The sequence below is a fragment of the Mesoplodon mirus genome (genome assembly GCF_964341445.2).
Source record: "Mesoplodon mirus genome assembly, chromosome: 5".
In the NCBI taxonomy this organism is placed as follows: domain Eukaryota; kingdom Metazoa; phylum Chordata; class Mammalia; order Artiodactyla; family Ziphiidae; genus Mesoplodon; species Mesoplodon mirus.
In genome coordinates this window covers 108570097-108591416 of record NC_138980.1, presented here as the reverse complement: position 1 = coordinate 108591416, position 21320 = coordinate 108570097, and the positions used below count along the sequence as shown (strand labels likewise).

Sequence of the window (21320 nt, the reverse complement as noted above, 5' to 3'; positions counted from 1 at the left end):
CTGATAGGAAAGTGAGAGAGAAAAGTGTATTGCTTCTTTGTTTTTCACTCCCTTTAAGAAATGTTCAAGGAAGATGAAAGACAGACTTCAATGAAAACTGATATCCTCTATCCATAAAGCAAACATAGTTCTATGATTTACCCACACTACCAACACACTCCCCCAATCCCTGTTCTGAAAGAGGAGTCTGGTAATTGTTTCAGAGGGGCAGAGGCAACATTAGTCTCAGAGCAATTTTGACTGTTAATTAAATTATAAAATTTCTTTTAAAAACAAAATATTACTACTCACACATACTTTGCCATTAGATATCCTTTATTAAAAAACATGAAAATTAGTATCAGAAAAGAGATCAAAGTTTCTAATATGCTCTGTTTAAACTCATTTAATAGTCTAGTACACAGAGACTGTCACTATAAGTTCTAACACCTATAAGTGATATTGTACAGACACATCAATCTAAGGAGGCCTCATCGGCAGGAACTGTATGGACGCTGCAAAGACAAGACATTCTCCTGTGGCAATATGTACAGCTTTAAATACATCATGCGACAGGCAGCATGATTTGTACAGGACACCTGAACTCTTCTTGTAACTTACTGTACAGTCCTCTTTTGCAACCTGGCTCTGGTATTTGAAAATGAATTGGGTTTTTGTACTTTTTGTATGTTGTATGACAATCATCAATGTGAACAGAATAAAATAACTGCATGTAAAATTTTGAAAAAACACAGTGATGACAGATCACCGATTTAGTTAATGCAGCGCAACAAGTAGAAAGCCGCAATTCAAATGCTACCTGGCCTGTAATAACATTATCCTTCAAGTATTACAATGTTATTAATCCAGAGTTTCATTGTGCTTTGTTCCGGAAACATCCTTGCAATCTATGGTATGTTATTCCAAATCCCAAGTGCAAAGCTTATTTTATTCAGAACTTAATTAACAAACTTTACAATAAGGATGTTGCCTAAAAAAATCATGGAATTGAGTATTATGCTTTAAAATATTATCACAGATAATTATTGCCAGTCATTTCATTTTAAATAACATGTGAAATAGTAGCATCTTTCTACATAATTTAATTGGGAGTTCCAGCTGGATACAAGGGAGCTGAACCCTCAAGACTGAAAATACATAAGCTGAATCAAATTCACGTTTGTTGGTTTAAGTGACTTGACAACTATGGGAAATTATTACTTGGTTCTTTTACTGGACTGAAGAACTTCATCATGGAAGGATAAGACATTATTCTCAAAAGAAACACATAAAACTTTCTAGCTGGCAAAGAAAAGTAGCAAATAATATCTGTCCTATGATTCTATTAGCATTGTTAAACAAATCTTGCGTATAGCATACACCACTTACTTTCATTAAAAGCATATTCAAATCCTTCCAGTGTATCAGGAAAATCAAGAGGTGGTTCATCTTTTTTCATTAGTTCATCCAAATCTATCCTAGATAATAAATCTAGAAAAGAAATTACATGAAATTTATTTATATTCATTTTCATAGTTAATAACAAAGATTATATTTTAAATTATTTTAACTATTCTTTTGTTCTATTAGATTACTTTTTATGTGTTGCCTTAACTGATAAGATTATTAAATTTTTAAGTTCCCAAAGTGCTATATTATGATGAGGTCCAGTATCAATATAACATAAGCACTTTCAAAACCATAATTCTCAAAACAATCACAACCTAGATCCTATGTACCACTATGGTAAATTATTAACTTCTTCCCTTCAAAATATACAGCTATTAATTTGTACCTTATTAACCTCCTATCATTTAAAAAGTTTCAGATGTTAACATGACTTTTAAAAGGTCACTAAATCTTACATATAAATGAAACTACTATGAATAAGGGAACTTAAAAATAAAAATAATGGTAATATAGCATATTATTCTTTAGAGGGGAAGTTCATAATATTAAACTAGAACATGCTAACTGGAGAAAACTGGCTAACACAAAACAGTTTTTATTCTTCACATCATTTGATTATACATAACAAAAAAAAACTGTCAACAAGGTTTTGTAAATAAACATTTTATTTTTGAATCTTTTTAGATTTACAGAAAAGTTGAAAGATAGCACAGATAGTGTCTGTACCCAGTTTCCCCTATTGTTAACATCCTACCTTACAAGGCTACTTTTGTCAAAAGGAAGAAACCAATGTTGGTACATTACTGTTAACTAAGGCCAGATATTATTCATCAGTTTTTCCATTAATGTCCATTTTCTGTGCCAGGATCCCACCCAGGACACCACAGTGCATACAGTCGGCATGGCTCCTCAGTCACATCTTTTTATTTTGTGAGCATTTCCTTACCTTCTGTTACTACAAGGTGCTGCAGGCTTATCTCGTAGTTTCCCTGCACCAGCCCTAAAATCAGTCTGTAGACAGTATTTAATGATCTCTTTTAGGCTATCATCATCGGATGAGGCAAAAATTCTTACTATTTGTCATCTTAGTGTCTTATGGAAACTTGGAAAAATGAAAGATAAACTTCAAATTTATATAGTTCCCAAAAGATGTGTTTTGTTTTGCTTTTTAAGTTTAGATTTTGAGATTTTTTTCAATCTAACTCAAGTTCCCGAAGAGAAAGAGCTCCTCGGATACACAGTATAGCAAACCAGTCGCCGCTTTCTTTTAAACAAAAGAAGAAACTCAGAATTAACACTTTATTTCTGTCTCTCACTTACAGAGATATAACAAATCCATCTGTACAGATCATAAAAATATGCTAGAGGAAAAAATAGTTTGTCTACCTCCAGTCTCTAGTCTCTTTCCACAGGACACAAAGATAAGACATCAAAAAACTTGTAAAAAAAAAATTAAAAAGTGATTGTTTAAAACTCTTCAAACTGCTGTATCAAATAAACCTCAACTCACACAAAAATATACCATTTTCAGCATACAGACATGTTTATAAAAAAACATTTGCAAATTGTCTAGTAAAATTAAAAATGTCACAAAGTATGCATACTGGGCCCAAGAGATACATGCTGACAAATTTCTGATTCATTAGTAAAGTTCTGAACAACATGTAAATCTTTGCAAAAGAGAGTAAAATAGAAGATTTTTAATATCAAAAACTGGCTTGAAGATTCTCACATCTCTCCTTCCAATGAATTGAATTCCTTTACTTCACAGTCATCTTCCACAGTTCAAAATTTAGAAACCTTTTAATCAGACACACAAAAACCGTCCAATACATAAGCAGCTGTATTATGTCTAATATCCATTTTCTCTTTCTATCAGCTCAGATCATAAAATGCCATCTAACATCTATATATCATTTTAAAGACATCACATACTTTACCTCACTTGACCATCACAGCCCTATAAAGTAGTAGCATGTGTTATCATCTTCACTGTCTTTGAGACAAGGAAATAAGCTCAGAGAGGTAAAATGGCCTGCCCAAAATTAGACCTTAATAGTAAAGTGGGGTTAATAAAATTAATGTATTCCCCAATACCTAACTCAGTACTCTGTCAAAATCCCCACACTTTTATTCTATGTGCTGTATAAACTCTAAAACGGTGTACCCCCTCTCTTCATTACCTTATAAAAAGAATAAACTCTTCTGAATACAGAAATATGCTTTGGCTTTGACCAAAATGTTCCTTTGAATGATAAAATGAACAACTAAACAAATACACATTCCTCAAACTTCTCCTCTGTCAACTAGAGAACTAGATATAGATTTTTTTCTATTTTGTTAGCATTGAGAAGACACGTAGAAAGAAATTGTCAGAAATTATTTTTCTGCTTTGTAAAAGGAAAACAATGTATATAACTGCATTTTACAGAGACTGGGTTCCAAAGGCAGTAGATTAGGCAAAAATCAAGTATAATAAAACATTTCCATTGAAAATCCCTTCAATCGCCTATAAAACACAGTATGACTGAATTCTTATAACCTAAATACACATCAGATGTAACACAACTGTTTTTTCTAAAACATGCCTCTTGTGATTAAAGTGATTTAGCAACTAGAATTCTAAACTTCAACAAAGCATATGCAGTAACTGGATAAAAATACCATTTTATACCCAAAAGAACTGAAAACAAAGACTCAGATATTTGTACACCCCTGTTCACAGCAGCATTATTCACAACAGCCAAAAGGCGTAAGCAACCAGTTTCCACAGACAGATGAATGGTGTGATGGTTAATTTTATGTGTCAACTTGACTGGGTGCCCAGATATTTGGTTAAACATTATTCTGAGTGTGTCTGTGAAAGTGTTTCTGGATGAGATTAACATTTGAAACTGTAGACTGAGTAAAGCAGATTGCCCCCCACCTCCAATATGGATGAACCTCATCCAATCCACTGAAGGCCTGAATAGAAGGTGATTAAGACAGAATTCCCACTCTCTGTATGACTGTCTTCAAGCTAGGACATCAGTCTTCTGCCTTCACAGCACAGGCTCTGAGGATTTTGGAGCAAAGCCTTGCTATCCACTGCAGGTAACTACTCTCCTTTTGAGAAATACCTCTTGGCCTGCTACTGGGCCTGAGTAGAGACTGAACACTTAACCACGGACTACCAACTTACCATGTAGCTGTCCATCATGAACTAGGTGTTAACTGACCCATCAAGTCATTAAGTTGAGTGTGTACAATAGCATTCCATCATCAAATGGAAATGGTATGTATGTGATCAGGACTGAGTAGGCCCTGAAGACAAAAGTAAGTTACATGAAGAAGTGGCCCAAATGCCTATGGTCTCCACTGCTGCTACACAGCCTTCTATCCATCAGTGTGCACCTAAGCCCTCATCAGTTGACAGAAGGAGAAAAAACTCGAGTCTGGTTTATAGATGTTTCTGCATGATATTCAGACACCACCCAAAAGTGGACAGCTGAAGCATCAGAGCCCCTTTTGGGGATATCCCTAAATGACTGTGGTGAAGAGAAATCTTCCCTGTGAGCAGAACTGAGAGCAGTGCACCTAGCTGTTCCATTTCTTTGGAAAGAGATATGGCCAGATATGTGATTATATAATGATTCATGGGCTGTGGCCAATTGTTTGCCTGGATGGTCAGGGACTTGGAAGGAACATGACTAGAAAATTGGTGACAAGGAAATCTGGAGAAGAGGTATGTGGATAGACCTCCCTGAATGAGCAAAAGATGAGAAGGTATTTGTGTCCCAAGTGAATGCTCACTACAAGGTAACCTCAACAGAGGAATATTTTAAAACTCAAGTGCGCAGGGTGATCCATTCTGTGGATGCCAGTCAAACTCTTTCCCCAGCCAAACCTGTCATCATCCAATGAGCTCAAGAACAAAGTGGCCATGGTGGCAAGGATGGAGGTCATATGGGGGCTCAGTAATATGAACATCCACTCACCAAAGCCAACTTGGTTACAACCATGGCTGAGTGTCCAATTTGCCAGCAGCAGAGACCAACATTTCGTCCCCAACATGGCACCATTCCCTGGGGTGATCAGCCAGCTGCTTGGTGGCAGGTTAATTACACTGGATCACCTCCATCATGAAAGGGGCAACATTTTGTTCTTACTGGAATAGATACTTTCTATGGATACAGACTGGCCGTCCCTGAACTCAATGCTTCTGCCAAATCTGCTATCCGTGGACTTACAGCAGGCTTTATCCACCATCATGATATTCCACACCACATTGTTTCTGATCAAGAAACTCACATTACAGCAAAAGAAGGGTGGCAATGGGCCCATGCTCATGGAACTCACTGGTCTTAACATGCTCCCCACCATCTTGAAGCAGCTAGTTTGACAGAATGGTGGACTGCCTTTTGAAGACTCAGTTACAGGGCCAGCTGGGTGGCAGAGCCCTGCAGGGCTGGAACAAGATTCTCTAGAAGGCTGTATATACTCTGAATCAGTGTCCAATATATAGTGCTATTTCTCCCACAGCCAGAATTCACAGGTCTAGAAATTAAGGGATGAAAATGGGAGTGGCACTGCTCACTATTACCCCTAGTGAGCAAGGAAAGAATGTCCATTCTCATTCTTATTCAACATAGCATTGGATGTCTTAGCCAGTGCAAAAAAGCAAGACTGAAAAGGAAGAAATAAAACTGTCCAACTAGCAAATGACATGATGGTCTACATAGAAAATCCCAAGGATCCACCAAGAAAACCCCAAGAACTAATAAGCGACTTCAGCAAAGTCACAGAATATAATATCAACACACAAAACTTCATTATATTTCCAGAAACTAACAGTAAACATGTGACAATTGAAATTAAAAACACAATACCATTTACAATCACTCTAAAAATTATAATAACGGACTTCCCTCGTGGCGCAGTGGTTAAGAATCTGCCTGCCAATGCAGGGGACACGGGTTCGAGCCCTTGTCTGGGAAGATCCCACATGCCACGGAGCAACTAAGCCCGTGTGCCACAACTACTGAGCCTGCGAGCCATAACTACTGAGCCCGGGTACCACAATTACTGAAGCCCACGCGCCTAGAGCCTGTGCTCCACAACAAGAGAAGCCACCGCACTGCAACGGAGAAGCCCACACACTGCAACGAAGAGTAGCCCCCACTTGCCACAACTACAGAAAGACTGCAAGCAGCAATGAAGACCCAACGCAGCCAAAAATATATACATATATATAAAATAAGTATAAATCTAGTAACAAATGTGTAAGACTTACATGATGAAAATTACAAAGAATCAATGAAGGAACTCAAATATCTAAATAAATGACAGACATTCCATGTTCATGGACTAGAAACCTCAATATAGTAAAGACATCAATTCTCACATTCGTCTATAGGTTTAAACACAATTCCTATCAAAATCTCAGTAAATTACCTTTTTGTGCTTATAGACAATTTTACTCTTAAAATTTACATGGAAAGGCAAAGGACCCAGAAAAGCCAAACAGTTCTGAATAAGAATGAAGTGGGAAGAATCATTCTAGTCAATCTTAAGACTTACCATTTAGTTCAGTAATCAAGAGAGTATGAATTAGAGAAGAGACAGACAGAGATACATGGAACAAAATAGAGAACCCCAAAATAAGCCCACTGAAATATGTCCAATTTATTTTTTGACAAAGGTGAAGAAGTAATTCAATAGCAGAAACAGTCTTTTTCACAAACAGTGCTGGTGCAATTGGACATCAATAGGCAAAACAAACAAACAAACAAAAAACCTTGAACTAAATCTCATACCTTATATAAAAATTACCTCAAAATGCATCATTAGTTTAAGTGTAAAATCTAAACTATAAACCTTTTAGAAGAAAACATAAGAGAAGATCTTCACAAAGTAGGGCTAGGCAAAGAGTCCTTAGACATGACATCAAAACCATAATCCATAAAAAAAAACTGATAAATAGGACTGTTTTAGGGACAAAGTTTTATTCAGTTTGTCAATTTGGTCTAAAATACACTTTACTATGCATTTTCCATTTTATCTTCTAATATTTTCAATTTGATTCCCTCATTAGTCATTTCAAGCTCATGTGTGTTAAGCATTGTATTCCTATTGTACCAATGAAGAAAAAGATTTACAGAAGTTAAGCAAGTTGTTTCATGGTGAGTGCGAAAAACATGAGTTTGAATCCAGATAGTTCTATATTTAGACCCTATCCATATTCTTCTAATGTCACTGTACTAACTCTAAAATCCAGAAAAATCCATCTGATCTCTTACATACTGCTTGTGGAAGTGTAAATTGGAACCACAACTTGAGAGATCAAATTTTCCCATTATCAAGTAAGGTTGAAGATGCACAAAAGCTATCTAAGTGGAAACCCAGCAAGTTTATTTATATGGAAACACACATGTTCCTTATCCTCCTTCCTAAATTAACCATTATTCTGAGTGTGCAAGTCATTCTCAGCAGCATACATACAGGCAGTAAAACCACCTATAGAGTTGTCTATAACTGCCTCCAATTCCTCTCTTCCCATTCTCTACTGAAGTTCTCCAATACGACTTTCATTTCCGTCAATTCACTGAAAAGCTCTTTGTGAAGACCATCAATAACCTCTACACTGTCAAATCCAAAAGTAAATTCTCAGTCCTCATCTAAGCTGGTTTATAATCATTACTAAATTAATTACTCTCATTTTCTTCACTGTGTGTTCAGGATCTCTCTCTTGCTCCTCGTTCTCAGCCTATCTTACTAGAAATTCACTTTAAGCCTCTTTTGCTAGTTCTTCCTCATTTTCCTGCCCCTAAGATCGAGATGCTCCACGTTCAATCTTCAGACCTTTTCTCTTTCTGGCTACAGTGACATCCCTGGTGATCTCAATTAGGACCATAACTTTAAATATTACCTCTATGCTAATGATTCCTAAAACTTTTATCTCCAACCCAAATGCCCTCCCAAACTCTACACTCAACTTCTCCAGCTTGATGTTTAAGTGGCATCTCAGTTTAATATTTAATATGTCAAAAATTTCATGCTTGCTTTCCACCATCACCACCACAAAGTGCTTTTCCCGCACTTTTCTTAATCTAACTTTTCTTAATCTCATAAAATATCCCTAGAGCTAATGCCACAAAGACAATACAGGATCATTATCCTAACCTAGTATGACATTTCAAACAACAAAAATATGGTAAGGGCACTAGTCTTGACTCAAGAGACCACTAGTGTTAGTTTTACCGTTAAATACATGACCTGGAATAAGAAAAGCATTAAGAATTCTTACATCTGTAAAATCACATGATTTTATAATTTATTTGCTGAGTACATACTATATCTCAGACACTGAGGTAGTCACGGGATACAAATAATTACAAATAGATTAACTACTGATATTCTTATTTTAGAACTGAAATGAATGTAAGGTCACCTAAATATTCCTATACCTTCATTAGCCACAATGAAAATATCCTGAAAAAGCAAATTAAGTATGTACCTTTCAGGGCTGTTGTCTTTTCTTTTTCATCTGGACCTCCCTGCTGGATGTGTGCCATGCTTATCCAAATTGGCAACAAAATTAAAGAGCTCAAGGAAATAGACATCAATCTTCAGAAGACAGTCTAGAATGAATGAAAGCAATAAATTAAGCTCTACTCAATCCTACCTACTCCATGAGAACGTCCTAGATCCTCCCAAATTGAATTAATCTCTCTATCCTGATTTCCCACTGCACTTTGTTGATGCCTATACCGTAGTACTTATCATAGCCTGCCTTGCGTTATAGTTATTTATGTGTTTGTCTGGGTCACCTAACAGATTACAAAAGCCCCAGGATAAAGGTATCAACTTTTTGTCATCTTGATGTCTCTCATATCACCAAACACAACACGTTATACACACAGACACCTAATGCTGCTAAACTGAACTGAGCTAAACTTACTATTTAGGTGTAGTTCTCTATCATCTAATGTTCTTAAAAATATCTCCATGTAGTTTCTAAAACGTGACATTTCTTTTAAAATAAACTGTCAGCATGTCAGGTAGAAGGTCAGAATATTCTTTTCCTGGGACATGCAGACAGGCAGAAGGAGAAAAATACTTAAGGTAGCCATAAATTACCTCTAGTGTAATTCAAAATACAACTTTAAGGGAAAAAATTAGCCCTTTAAAAAAAAAAACTATGTCAAATTCTATGTCTGGAAGCCATATTCTATAAATGGTACTCCAGTAAACAATCGTAATATAAAGTTATGATTTATTAAAATCTAATGCTGCTCTGCCTTGGCCAAAAGGAAGGCATTTAAACTATAAAAAGTCAGTTTCTCCCAGGGTGCCCACAAACAGGGAAAAAATAACAAAACACTATTCCTAAAGTTTAAAAGAAAAGAATGCAACACATACAGTGGAAAAAAATTAAATGAAATTAAAACAGTCAATCCATACTGTTAAGGAAATTACATAAAAACTGTGATAAACAAGAATGAATATTCCTCTGACTGATTTACTTACTACCCAAAAAACAAACTTCAGTTTCCACTCAGAGGTATATTGTACAATTATCTTTAAAAACTGAGGCATTTTTATAATTAACAGAGTACAGCAGGAAATGCTTTAAAATAATAATACTTAAAATAATATTTTTAAACTATGAACATTCCCAGGGTCATAAATCAATGCTGCCCTTATCTCAATTCTAACTGTAGGTGGGGTAGTATAAGAGGAAGGGTCCTCTGGCTCTACTACTAACTAACCATGTGTCCTTGACAAATTATTTAACTTCTCTAAGCCTCACTTTCCACATATGTAAAGTGTAAATGATAATCATGCTTCCCTCATGGTGTTACAATGAGGTTAAATATAGAACATTTAGTACAGTGCCTGATGAGTAATTAAGTGTTCAACACATGTTGGTTTATATTTTTTAAATGTTGTAAATGTATCCTAGCTTCACTACTTAATAACAGCCTCTGTGGCCAAGGACAAGTCACTTAATATCCAAAAATCTTCAGATTCCTCATTTATAAAGTGTAGCTCATATAACAGTGGTTGAGAAGTAATATTACAGAAGGTGTGTACAGCTGATCATTGCTATTACTAGTGGTATTACTGCTTCTCAATAATGTGGGGTTTCCTAACCTAGGAATAACTAAAATATGAGACTATTTTTGACTGGGAAAGCATTTTCACTTAGCATGGAAGTAGTTGTTGTTTTTCTTCTGTGAATAGGTAACCCAAAACTCTGTAAATTCTACATGGATGAAATATGTCTATATTCCTTCAAGACACGTATTTTTGTCTATAGGGTGGGCAATGTGCAAGACACCAGGGTGCAATGGTGAGTAAAACATGGTCACGGCCCGGGTGGGGCTTACTCTCTCATGACCAAATGAAACTACCAAATTGCCACAAATAAAATATATGAGACCCAGACTGATCATTACAACACTGTTATAAAAAAAAAGCAGGGTTTCCCTGGTGGCGCAGTGGTTGAGAGTCCGCCTGCCGATGCAGGGGACACGAGTTCGTGCCCAGGTCCGGGAAGATACCACATGCCGCAGAGCGGCTAGGCCCGTGAGCCATGGCCACTGGGCCTGCGCGTCCGGAGCCTGTGCTCCGCAACGGGAGAGGCCACAACAGTGAGAGGTCCACGTACGGCAAAAAAAAAAAAAAAAAAAAAAAAAAAAAGCAATATTTGTAAGGGTTATCTATTTACATTCAGGAATTAGTTTTATCTGTCAAGTCCCACAAGTTTGTGTACAAGTTTCACCGGCAACTCCTTATTATCTACCATCTTGTAGCAGAAATGAAATAGAAATGTTCATAATGATAGAGATTCCATACAGTGCTCTTTGCTAACAATTCCAAAACCAAATTAACTATCTATAGGGAGACTTCTTGCATTTTTTTACTCTATCCCTCTGCCAATTCAGTTTTCTTCTAAATGTAAACTGTTAGGTTATTTTTCACTGGCCTCAAATTGTCTAATTTCTAAACAGAACAATTTATATTATTATTTCATTGTGATTGTTTCACTGAAGGCAAAATTATAAAATAGTTTTGATGCTAGAGTCATTTTCAAGATTCATATCTTAAAATTCTGGGGATCTAATGTACAGCATGGTGACTAAAGTTAACAATACTGTGCTGTATACTTGAAAGTTGCTAAGAGAGTAGGTCTTAAAAGTTCTCACCACAAAACAAAACAAAAAAAGTAACTACGTAAGGTTATAGATGTGTTAACTAACCTTATTGTGGAAATCATTTCGCAAAACATACATAAATCAAGTCATCACATTATATGTCTTAAATTCACATAATGTTATATGTCAATTATATCTCAATAAAACTTGAAAAAAAGCTCTTACTGCTCTACAGTGTTTAATAACACATTCCCCCTTTAAGACTTTGATCTTCATGAGGACAGGTATCATGACTGTCCCTAGCACAATGTCTGATACATTGTGGAGCTCAATGGATATTTGTCAAATTCACAAATAAATGAGTAAGAGATATAGGGAAAAAATATAATTCACATTTTAAAGAATCATTTTCAAGACTCCCAAGATCAAATATCAATTAATAATCATTATGTTTATTTTATACAAGACAACCCCAAAACACACGTCGCAATTCACTGAAGTGATGATATATAAGTTAGGAGACTACTAACTACTATCTTTGACCCTAAACTTTATAGCAGCAGATACAAAGCAGATAAGCATGAAGCAAACTGCCTATCGCCTTCTTATTCACTGTTAGATTTTTATCTTCTTGAGTTATTTTCCTCGGCTGTGGCACAGCTGGTGAAACTAAATCAGGAACATTATAAATTCTCAAGTTAGTTTTCCTCATAAAAATTCAGAGTTATAACATGCATGACCACAGATAAACACTACTGCAAATGCAGCCAGTTTGATACATTTGATGTATATATATTAATACGTGCACTCGACATAGTTTATTTAGTATTATCTGATGGAGGTTAGGTTATAGGGAATAAAGTGGTGGAAGGTTTATACTGATGTGAACTGCGACACAGTTGACATGCTGTATACTTCATGATAACCACTGCTGTTTAAATATGGTTTCCTAGAAATGGTTACAATATAAACTAGATTCAAAACATCTCAGTTTGCGATTTCATTCTGCGAACTACACAAAGCAATTATCATATCTTCTTCCTTTCTATGGTTCCAACAGAGAATCCACTATGTGTAAATAAAGCTATAAATAACTTGTCATGTGTAATCTTTATCCAGTGAGCATTTCAAAACATGAAACAGCAGAATATTTCTTATTTGCCCTATTTGCTCAAAATATGGCATGAGCACTTATAAAATGTACACAAAGATACACAGAAGCCTTAGTTTCCTACACCTGTTTGTTTTTAGGCAGGTATTAAATAGGACCTAGATATAGATTATTTTGCAACAGAAGGCCTTTCCACCTCACATTCTGAATGTAATGATGAAAGTACAAAACATATCACAGGACGAGTAAAATTGGGTTAAGTCCCTGGGACCCCTGGAGCTGGTTTGGTCCCCCAAAGAATCTATGCTAAGTCAGGCTCTGAAATCCAGCTCATGAAAGCTTACTTGCAATCAAAAACACAGTAATTGAACCGGTACCAGAGATTTAGAAAAACCAAAACATCTACCCAAATTACAGTTAAAATATGCATGTTACTCAGAAGTTCCTCATCAGCAAAGTTTAGTTCATAACAATCCTGGACAGTTTATAGTTCTGAGTCAATAGTGTGAAAAATGTATGTTTTGGAGAGAGAGTGTGTGTGATAGTTTGTGTGTGTGTGTGTGTATGTGTGTGTGTACAGACATATGGGCACTGGGGAAGAGGCTAAAGAAGAATAAGGGCATAGGGCTGAAGAAGACATGGAAGACAAGGCCCAGGGTAATATGGGCTCTTAGTGCATAGAAAATGGTGGCTTCTACAGAGAATGTAATCTGTATGTGGGTCAAGGTTTAGCTCAGAGTAGGAATATCTTGTTCCAATCCAAACACACCTAAAGTAATTCCTTAGTTTCTCAAGCAAAGTGATGTTTTAGGTTTGGGAGGAGAAATTCAGGTTTTTAGCCTCAATTCCACCACCTAGTGGCTGAGTGATCTTGAGAAAGTCACAACTTCTCTAACCTAAGTAATGGGAATAACAAAGAAAATAAGAGCACTTCCCTTTACAGGGTGATTATGAAGATCATACGAAAAAATGTAGACAAAAACATTTTACAAATTATAAATTCCTTTATAAATATTAGTAATCCCCATAACATTAGAAATAATTTGGTTCCAATTACTATGTGCTCAAACGCCAAAAAGGATATTCTCATCATCCAGCTTATAGGAATGAGAAACTTGCAATGGGCATCATTTGGGTGAATTCTTAGAATAAACAATTAAGCCCCATAATAAGTACTTGTTAAGTTGACTTGGGTTTCCAAGACTATATTGAACATAATTATAATGGAACTTAAATTAATTTTTAATATAATTTGTTTATATTCTTGTCTAATCTTATTCAAATGTATGTCTGGAAAAGTTCAAGTATGTGAGTTCTACCTTCATTCAGATTAAAGTTGTGTCCAAAGAAGAACATTATTCCAACTATCTCCTAAATGCACATGTTACAAAGTCACCAAGTCCTTTCACATCCATTATCTTATTAGGTCACTGCCACAACTGGCTGATAGAGTCAAACTACTCAACTTCAACTAGGAAAATAATTCTAGTTTCTTTATCCTAAAAAAGGTTTTCACTCTTGTGTACTAATTTATGTCATCAGGGAGTATTACAATTTGGAGTTTAGGCAAGTTGGAGGAAGTTGATTACATATATACAGACAAAAGCTGTCCACCAAAATTGTCTCAGCCTATTTGGTTTGCTATTCAGAATTAAGATTGATAAAAAATTACTCCCCATCATAATAGAATACTCCTCAGCCATAAAAAAGAATGAAATATTGCCATTTGCAGCAACATGGATAGACCTACAGAATATTATACTTAGTGAAGCAAGTTAGACAGAGAAAGACAAATAATACATGGTACCACTTATATGTGGAATCTAAAAAATAAAACAAATGAATTGATATATAAAACAGAAACAGACAGAGAAAACAAATTTATAGTTACCAAAAGGGAAATGGAGGGGGGTAAGGATAAATTAGGAGTATGGGATTAACAAATACAAACTGCTATACATAATATAAATAAGTGACAAGAATTTACTGCCTAGCATAGGAAACTATATTCAATATCTTGTAATAACCTTTAATGGAAAATAATCTGAAAATATATATATATATATAAAACTGAATCATTTTGCACACCTGAAACTAACACAATATTGTAAATCATCTGTACTATAATAAAAAAATTTAATAAATCAATAAAAAATGTAATCCCTAAACTGGAAACAAACTGAAACAAACTACTCATCAAGTTTGTTACACAGCTATTAAAAAAAAAAATTACTCCCCATCATTCCTCACAGTACTTTGGCAAGTCAAGCATCTAAAAGAAAGAGTCAAAAGTTAAGGAATATCAAATACAAAGATTTTAGAAGAAACTAATATTGTACTACTGTGTCTTTTTAACAGGTTCCGAGCTTGGTAGTCATCTGGTTAGGTTTCATATTGCTTTCTGGTTAGCAAAAAGACAGAAACTCAATAAGGCTAGAGTGAAAACGTTAGAATATCTGCAAGACAATGCTAAAACTGAACCTAAGAAATTAAACATGGCTAAGACAATTCTTTAGATAACTCTCAATTTTGAAGCCCCACAAAAGAAAAAATAATTTAAGTAGCCTTTTATGAAGTTTTCATAATATGGAACAGAAATAGCAGAGCTACAGAGGACAAAATCATTCTCAAAAAGGAGATATGCTCAAAATTTTAGAAAAACAGAGTAAATCAAACAAATAGTATCTTTTATAGGGGTCAAATTAAAATGTCATTAGCTACTTAAGAGACTCTATGGTAAACATGAACAATAAAATATAGCTAATATTATGAATGTACATACCTCCAGTCCAAATTAACCAAGCAGAAACTATCTTCATAAGATTTAAAAGTAGCCAATACCATGAAATAACAGTGATAACATATTTGCAAAGCCTGAACCAAATTTTCTCATTCCATAAATACTCTTACTAGCATCTGTGCTCAACTTTGTAAACTCAAAGTTCAACCTGAATTTTAAAATGTAATATGCATGTTGTAGACACTAAGATGACCCGCCCTCTGCCCCCACCATGCCCCTTCAAGGGGAACTTGCTGCTCAGTAGCAGGGAGTACACTCAGCAAACAGCCTCAAGCTGTTCACCACTTAAGAGTCAGCCTCAGATGCAGAGCACTGCCTCACTCAAGGTCATGCCTTTCCCAGGCTGACTGACCCTCAGGAGCTGACTGAACCAAGTGGGGAAACAAAGGCCCAGCCATTTCAGCCTGATACAGGAGAAGCCTGACAGGCACTATTTGCTCCAGAGCTCGCTGCCAGGTTGGTTGACGTTTTGTCAGGCCTGCATTTAGTTCAACTTCTCCCTTTGACCAATCCCGTTGTCCTCCTTGTTTTCACAAGTGTCAATCGCTAATAAACGCCTTGCACTCCAAATTTTGTCTCAGCATCTGCTTCTGAAAAATCCAAGCTGCAACAATGTACTTTTCTAAATGACTTTTCTGCAAATTAAACAAAAAAAGTTCTGATGCTGAGACTTTATATATCCAGACTTTATATATCCAGAATATATAAAGAACACTAGCAACTCAACAATAAAAAGACAACCTAATTTTAAAAACCGACAAAGGATATGAATACACATCTCTCCAAAGAAGATATACAAATGACCAAAAAGCACAAAAAAGATATGCTCAGCATCATTAGTCATTATGAAAATGCAAATCAAAACCACAGTAAGATACCACTTCACACCCTATAGCATGGCTGTAAGCAACAAGAAAGAGAAAAACAAATGCTGGTGAGAAGGTGGAGAAATTGGAACCCTCATCCATTGTCAGAAGGAATGTAAACTGGTGTAGCCACTCACGAAAACAGTCTGGCAGTTCCTCAAAATGTTAAACATAGATTTACCAAAAGACCCAGCAATTCCACTTCCAGCTACATACCTAAGAGAAATGAAAACACATGTCCATACCAAAATTTACACATAAATGTTTACAGAAGCATTATTCATAATTGCTGAAAAGCAGAAACAACTTAAATGTCTATCAAGTGACAACTGGATACACAAAATGTGGTATATATCCATATAAAAGAATATTACTCACCAATTAAAAAAAAGAATGAAGTAGTGACATATGCTACAACACGAACGACAATGAAAACATGATAAGCGAAAGAAAGACCACATAGCATATGATTCCATTTATATGAAATGTCTAGAACAGGCAAATCCACTGAAACAGAAAGCAGATTAATAAACAGTTTTGGGGAGTTGGGGTGGGGGAGAGAATGAGAAGTGATTGCCAGTGGGTAGTTAAGTTTCTTTTTGAGGTGATGATTCCAATAGTCCAAAAGAGATATGTTTACATTGGAGCAGTATTCCTCACTGTGTATTAGGTGGCTCTCTCTCTCTCCCATCTCTTCTTTAAAGCTACCATGCCAAAGGTCAAGGCACAGTCTCAAAAGGGAGGAGGCCTGACCATTTCACTCATTCTTCTCTTTTCCTTCCATGAAAACAAAATTGTTAAGTGGACTTCAGGCATACTCACTTAAAGAACTTCTCTCTTCAAATGTCCCTATCATCCCTTCCACCAGAGTCAGGATGACAACCATCTAGGCCTGCTCTATCAAGACATTAGGGGCAAATATATTATTTCCTAGGTATAAAAGGTGATCATTATATATAAAGTTTTTGTAAACCACAGTACTCTAGTCTAGCTTGTTCTAGTTCTGTGCATTGAGGATTCTCTGTTAATGATAATTTGCCTCCCTGGCCTGTCATACACGTATGGCCGCTGAGCCTGCACATCCAGAGCCTGTGCTCCGCAACGGGAGAGGCCACAACAGAGAGAGGCCCGCGTACCGCAAAAAAAAAAAAAAAGAAAAAAAAGAATAGATCTAACAAAAGTTCTGTTAAAACTATGTGCAAAAAATGATAAAATGTTACTAACAGACAATAAAGAAGACTGAAAGGCATGGCGAGATATATCATATTCATGGACAGAAGGACTGAATACTGTGAAAGTATCAAATTTTTCTCTAATCGATAAATGGATTCAATATAATTCCACTCAAACCCAAGAGTTTTTCCACAAATCTTGAAAACAAGTTCAAAAAATTATATGGAAGAACATCAGCTAAGGAAACTAAAACACTCCTAAAAAAGAAGCTTCCCTGGTGGCGCAGTGGTTGAGAGTCTGCCTGCCGATGCAGGCGACGCGGGTTCGTGCCCCGGTCTGGGAGGATCCCACGTGCCGCGGAGCGGCTGGGCCCGTGAGCCATGGCCGCTGAGCCTGCGCGTCCGGAGCCTGTGCTCCGCAACGGGAGAGGCCACAACAGTGAGAGGCCCGCGTACCGCAAAAAAAAAAAAAAAAGGGAGAAAGACCTGCCTCATCAGGTATCATGGTAATTAAGACAGTATATGATTAGTACTAGAATAGGCAAGTTGACCAATAGAATAAAACTCCAAAGCAGGCCCACATAACAGATTCATGTGACACAGATGACACTGACATATCACTGAGCAAAGGGTGAACTTTCCAATAAGTGGAATAACTGGTTAACTACGTTGTAAAAACTGAAATTAGATACCCACCTCATTCCATAGATAGATATCAATTTTGAATGGATTAAGAGAATAAATGCAAAAAGCAAAACTTTAAACTTTTTAGGGGAAATTATGGGAGACTATGGTTTTGATGTTGGGGCAGGAAATACAATTTAGATATTTACAAAAGAGATATTATTTTACACTCACTAGGCTAGAAAATATTAAGAAGTGACAATACCCAAAGTTAAAAAGAATTGGGTATAACGGAGACTTTTATTTACAGTGCTGATCAAAATATAAATTAATAAAACCACTTTGAAAAAATTGGCATAAGATATCCAGGTTAAACATTCTCATAACCTTCAACACAGTAATCTCACATCCTGGTCCACTACTTGGTCTTGTATATGTGTATCAGGAGATGGGTATAAAAATGTTCAGAAAATTTGGTCCCAAAGGATACATATCATCATATCATCAAAAAAAGCCAGTTTATACATCACCTATAGCTGAATAACAAATTACCTCAAAATGTAGTTGCCCAAAACAGTAAACATTTATAATCTCCCACAGGTAATATTTATCAGAAATTTGGAAGCAGCTCAGCTGGGAGGTTCTGGCTCAGATTCATGAGGTTGCAGTCAAGATATACTGGCAAATTTTGGAGACTAATCCCTTGTCGGTCACATCATTTGCAAATATTTTCTCCCAATCTGTGGGTTGTCTTTTCGTTTTGTTTATGGTTTCCTTTGCTGTGCAAAAGCTTTTGAGCTTAATTAGGTCCCATTTGTTTATTTTTGTTTTTATTTCCAATATTCTGGGAGATGGACTGAAAAAGATATTGCTGGGATTTATGAAAGAGAGTGTTCTGCCTGTGTTTTCCTCTAGGAGTTTTACAGTGTCTAGGAGTTTTATAGTGTCACATATAGGTCTTTAATCCATTTTGAGTTTATTTTTGTGTATGGTGTTAGGGAGTATTCTAGTTTCATTCTTTTACATGTAGCTGTCCACTTTTCCCAGCACCACTTATTGAACAGAGCTGTCTTTTCTCCATTGTATATTCTTGCCTCCTTTGTCACAAATTGACCATAGATGCGTGAGGTGCATGGGTTTATTTCTGGGCTTTCTATCCTGTTCCATTGATCTATATTTCTGTTTTTGTGCCAGTACCATACTATTTTGATTACTGTAGATTTGGAGTATAGTCTGAAGTCAGGGAGCCTGATTCCTCCAGCTCTGTTTTTCTTTCTCAAGATTACTTTGGCTATTCTAGGTCCTTTGTGTCTCCATACACATTTTAAGATTCTTTTGTTCTAGTTCTGTGAAAAATGCCATTGGTAATTTGATAGGGATTGCACTGAATCTGTAGATTGTCTTGGGTAGTGTAGTAATTTGACAATACTGATTTCTAATACAAGAACATGGTATGTCTTTCCATCTGTTTGTGTCTTCTTCAATTTCATTCATCAGCATCTTATAGTTTTTGGAGTACAGGTCTTTTGTCTCCTTAGGTAGGTTTATTCCTAGGTATTTTATTACTTTTGATGCCATAGTAAATGTGATTGTTTCTTGTATCATCAAAACAAACAACCCAATCAAAACATGGGTGGAAGACCTAAATATACATTTCTCCAAAGAAGACATACAGATGGCTAAGAGGCACATGAAAAGATGTTCAACATCACTAATTATTAGAGAAATGCTAATCAAAACTACAATGAGATATCACTTCACACCAGTCAAAATAGCTATCATCAAAAAATCTACAAACAATAAATGCTGGAGAGGGTGTGAAGAGAAGGGAAGCCTCCTACACTGTTGGTGAGAATGTAAACTGGTACAGCCACTATGGAAAACAGTATGGATGTTCCTTAAAAAACTAAAAATAGAGCTATCATATCACCCTGCAATCCCACTACTGGGCATATAGCCAGAGAAAAACATGGTCCGAAAGGATACATGCACCCCAATGTTCATTGCAGCACTGTTTACAATACCAAGACATGGAAGCAACCTAAATGTCCATCAACAGAGGAATGTATAAAGAAGGTGTGGTAAATATATACAATGGAATATTACTCAGCCATTAAAAATAATGAAAATGCCATTTGCAGCAACATGGATGGACCTAGAGATTGTCATACTGAGTGAAGTATGTCAGAGAGAGAAAGAGAATATCGTATGATATCCCTTATATGAAGAATCTAAAAAGAAATGATACAAATGAACTTATTTACAAAACAAAAGCAGACTCACAGACTTAGAGAACGAACTTATGATTACTAGGGGGAAGAATGGGGGGAAGAGATAGTTAGGGAGTTTGCAATCAACATGTACACACTGCTGTATTTAAAATGGATGAACAACAAGGACCTACTGTATAGCATAGGGAACTCTGCCTAATGTTATGTGGCAGCCTCAATGGGAGCGGAGTTTGGGGTAGAATGGATACATGTATATGTATGGTTGAGTCCCTTTGCACTTGAAACTATCACAACATCATTAATCAGCTATATTCCAATATAAAACAAAAAGTTAGAAAATTTAAGGATGGATCATAGATTAAAATGTAAAACATAAAACTACAAAAAAAAAGATATACTGGCAAGGTCTACAACCATCTGAAAGTCAGACTGAAGCTAGAGGTGGCTCACTCACATGGATGAATTATTGGTACTGGTTGTTGCTAGAAGCCTCAGTATCTCCCCACATGGGCTTCTTCAGAGGTCTGCTTGACTATCACCATGCCATGGCTTCTGGCTTTCTCCAGAGAGAGCCAGGAAATCAAGGAGAAATTTGCTGCAAAATTCTCACCATCACTTCCTCAATATTCTACTGGCACAGATGGCAACCCTATTCAAAGTAAGAAAGGTCTACACAAAGGCATGAATATCAAGAAGGAAAGACTATTGGGGGTCACCTTAGAATCTGGCTACCACAACTGGAAAAGACTGTTCTCCAATTAAAGCAGAGCAGATATACTGTGGTATATTAATAGAATGAATAGTATATACCAGTGGAAGTGAATGAGCCACAACTACACTCAAAAACACAGATGAATGTTCCAAAAATAACTAACACTAAACAACCAAGAATCAGAAAACTATATAAATTATAATACCATTTATATAGAGCTCAGAAACAAAGTAAACTAAAACAATTTATTGGTATCACAATTTAGGTGATAAAACT

The 21320-nt window shown here is 36.0% G+C and overlaps 1 protein-coding gene across 8 annotated transcripts in view; it reads right to left on the bottom strand.

Annotated features, from left to right (window-relative positions):
• Window positions 1–21320, bottom strand: part of ARB2A (ARB2 cotranscriptional regulator A) — a 455970-nt gene that overhangs the window by 411599 nt on the left and 23051 nt on the right. For 7 of the 8 annotated variants that reach the window (XM_082623477.1, XM_082623475.1, XM_082623478.1 and 4 more), the window contains exons 2-3: window positions 8885–9008; window positions 1369–1470 (exon numbers count right to left, since the gene is read on the bottom strand). In XM_082623477.1, the coding sequence (XP_082479603.1) occupies window positions 1369–1470; window positions 8885–8990 (208 nt within the window). In that variant the 5' untranslated portion in view covers window positions 8991–9008. The remainder of the gene's footprint in view (window positions 1–1368; window positions 1471–8884; window positions 9009–21320) is intronic. The other variant, XM_082623473.1, reaches the window with a different exon arrangement.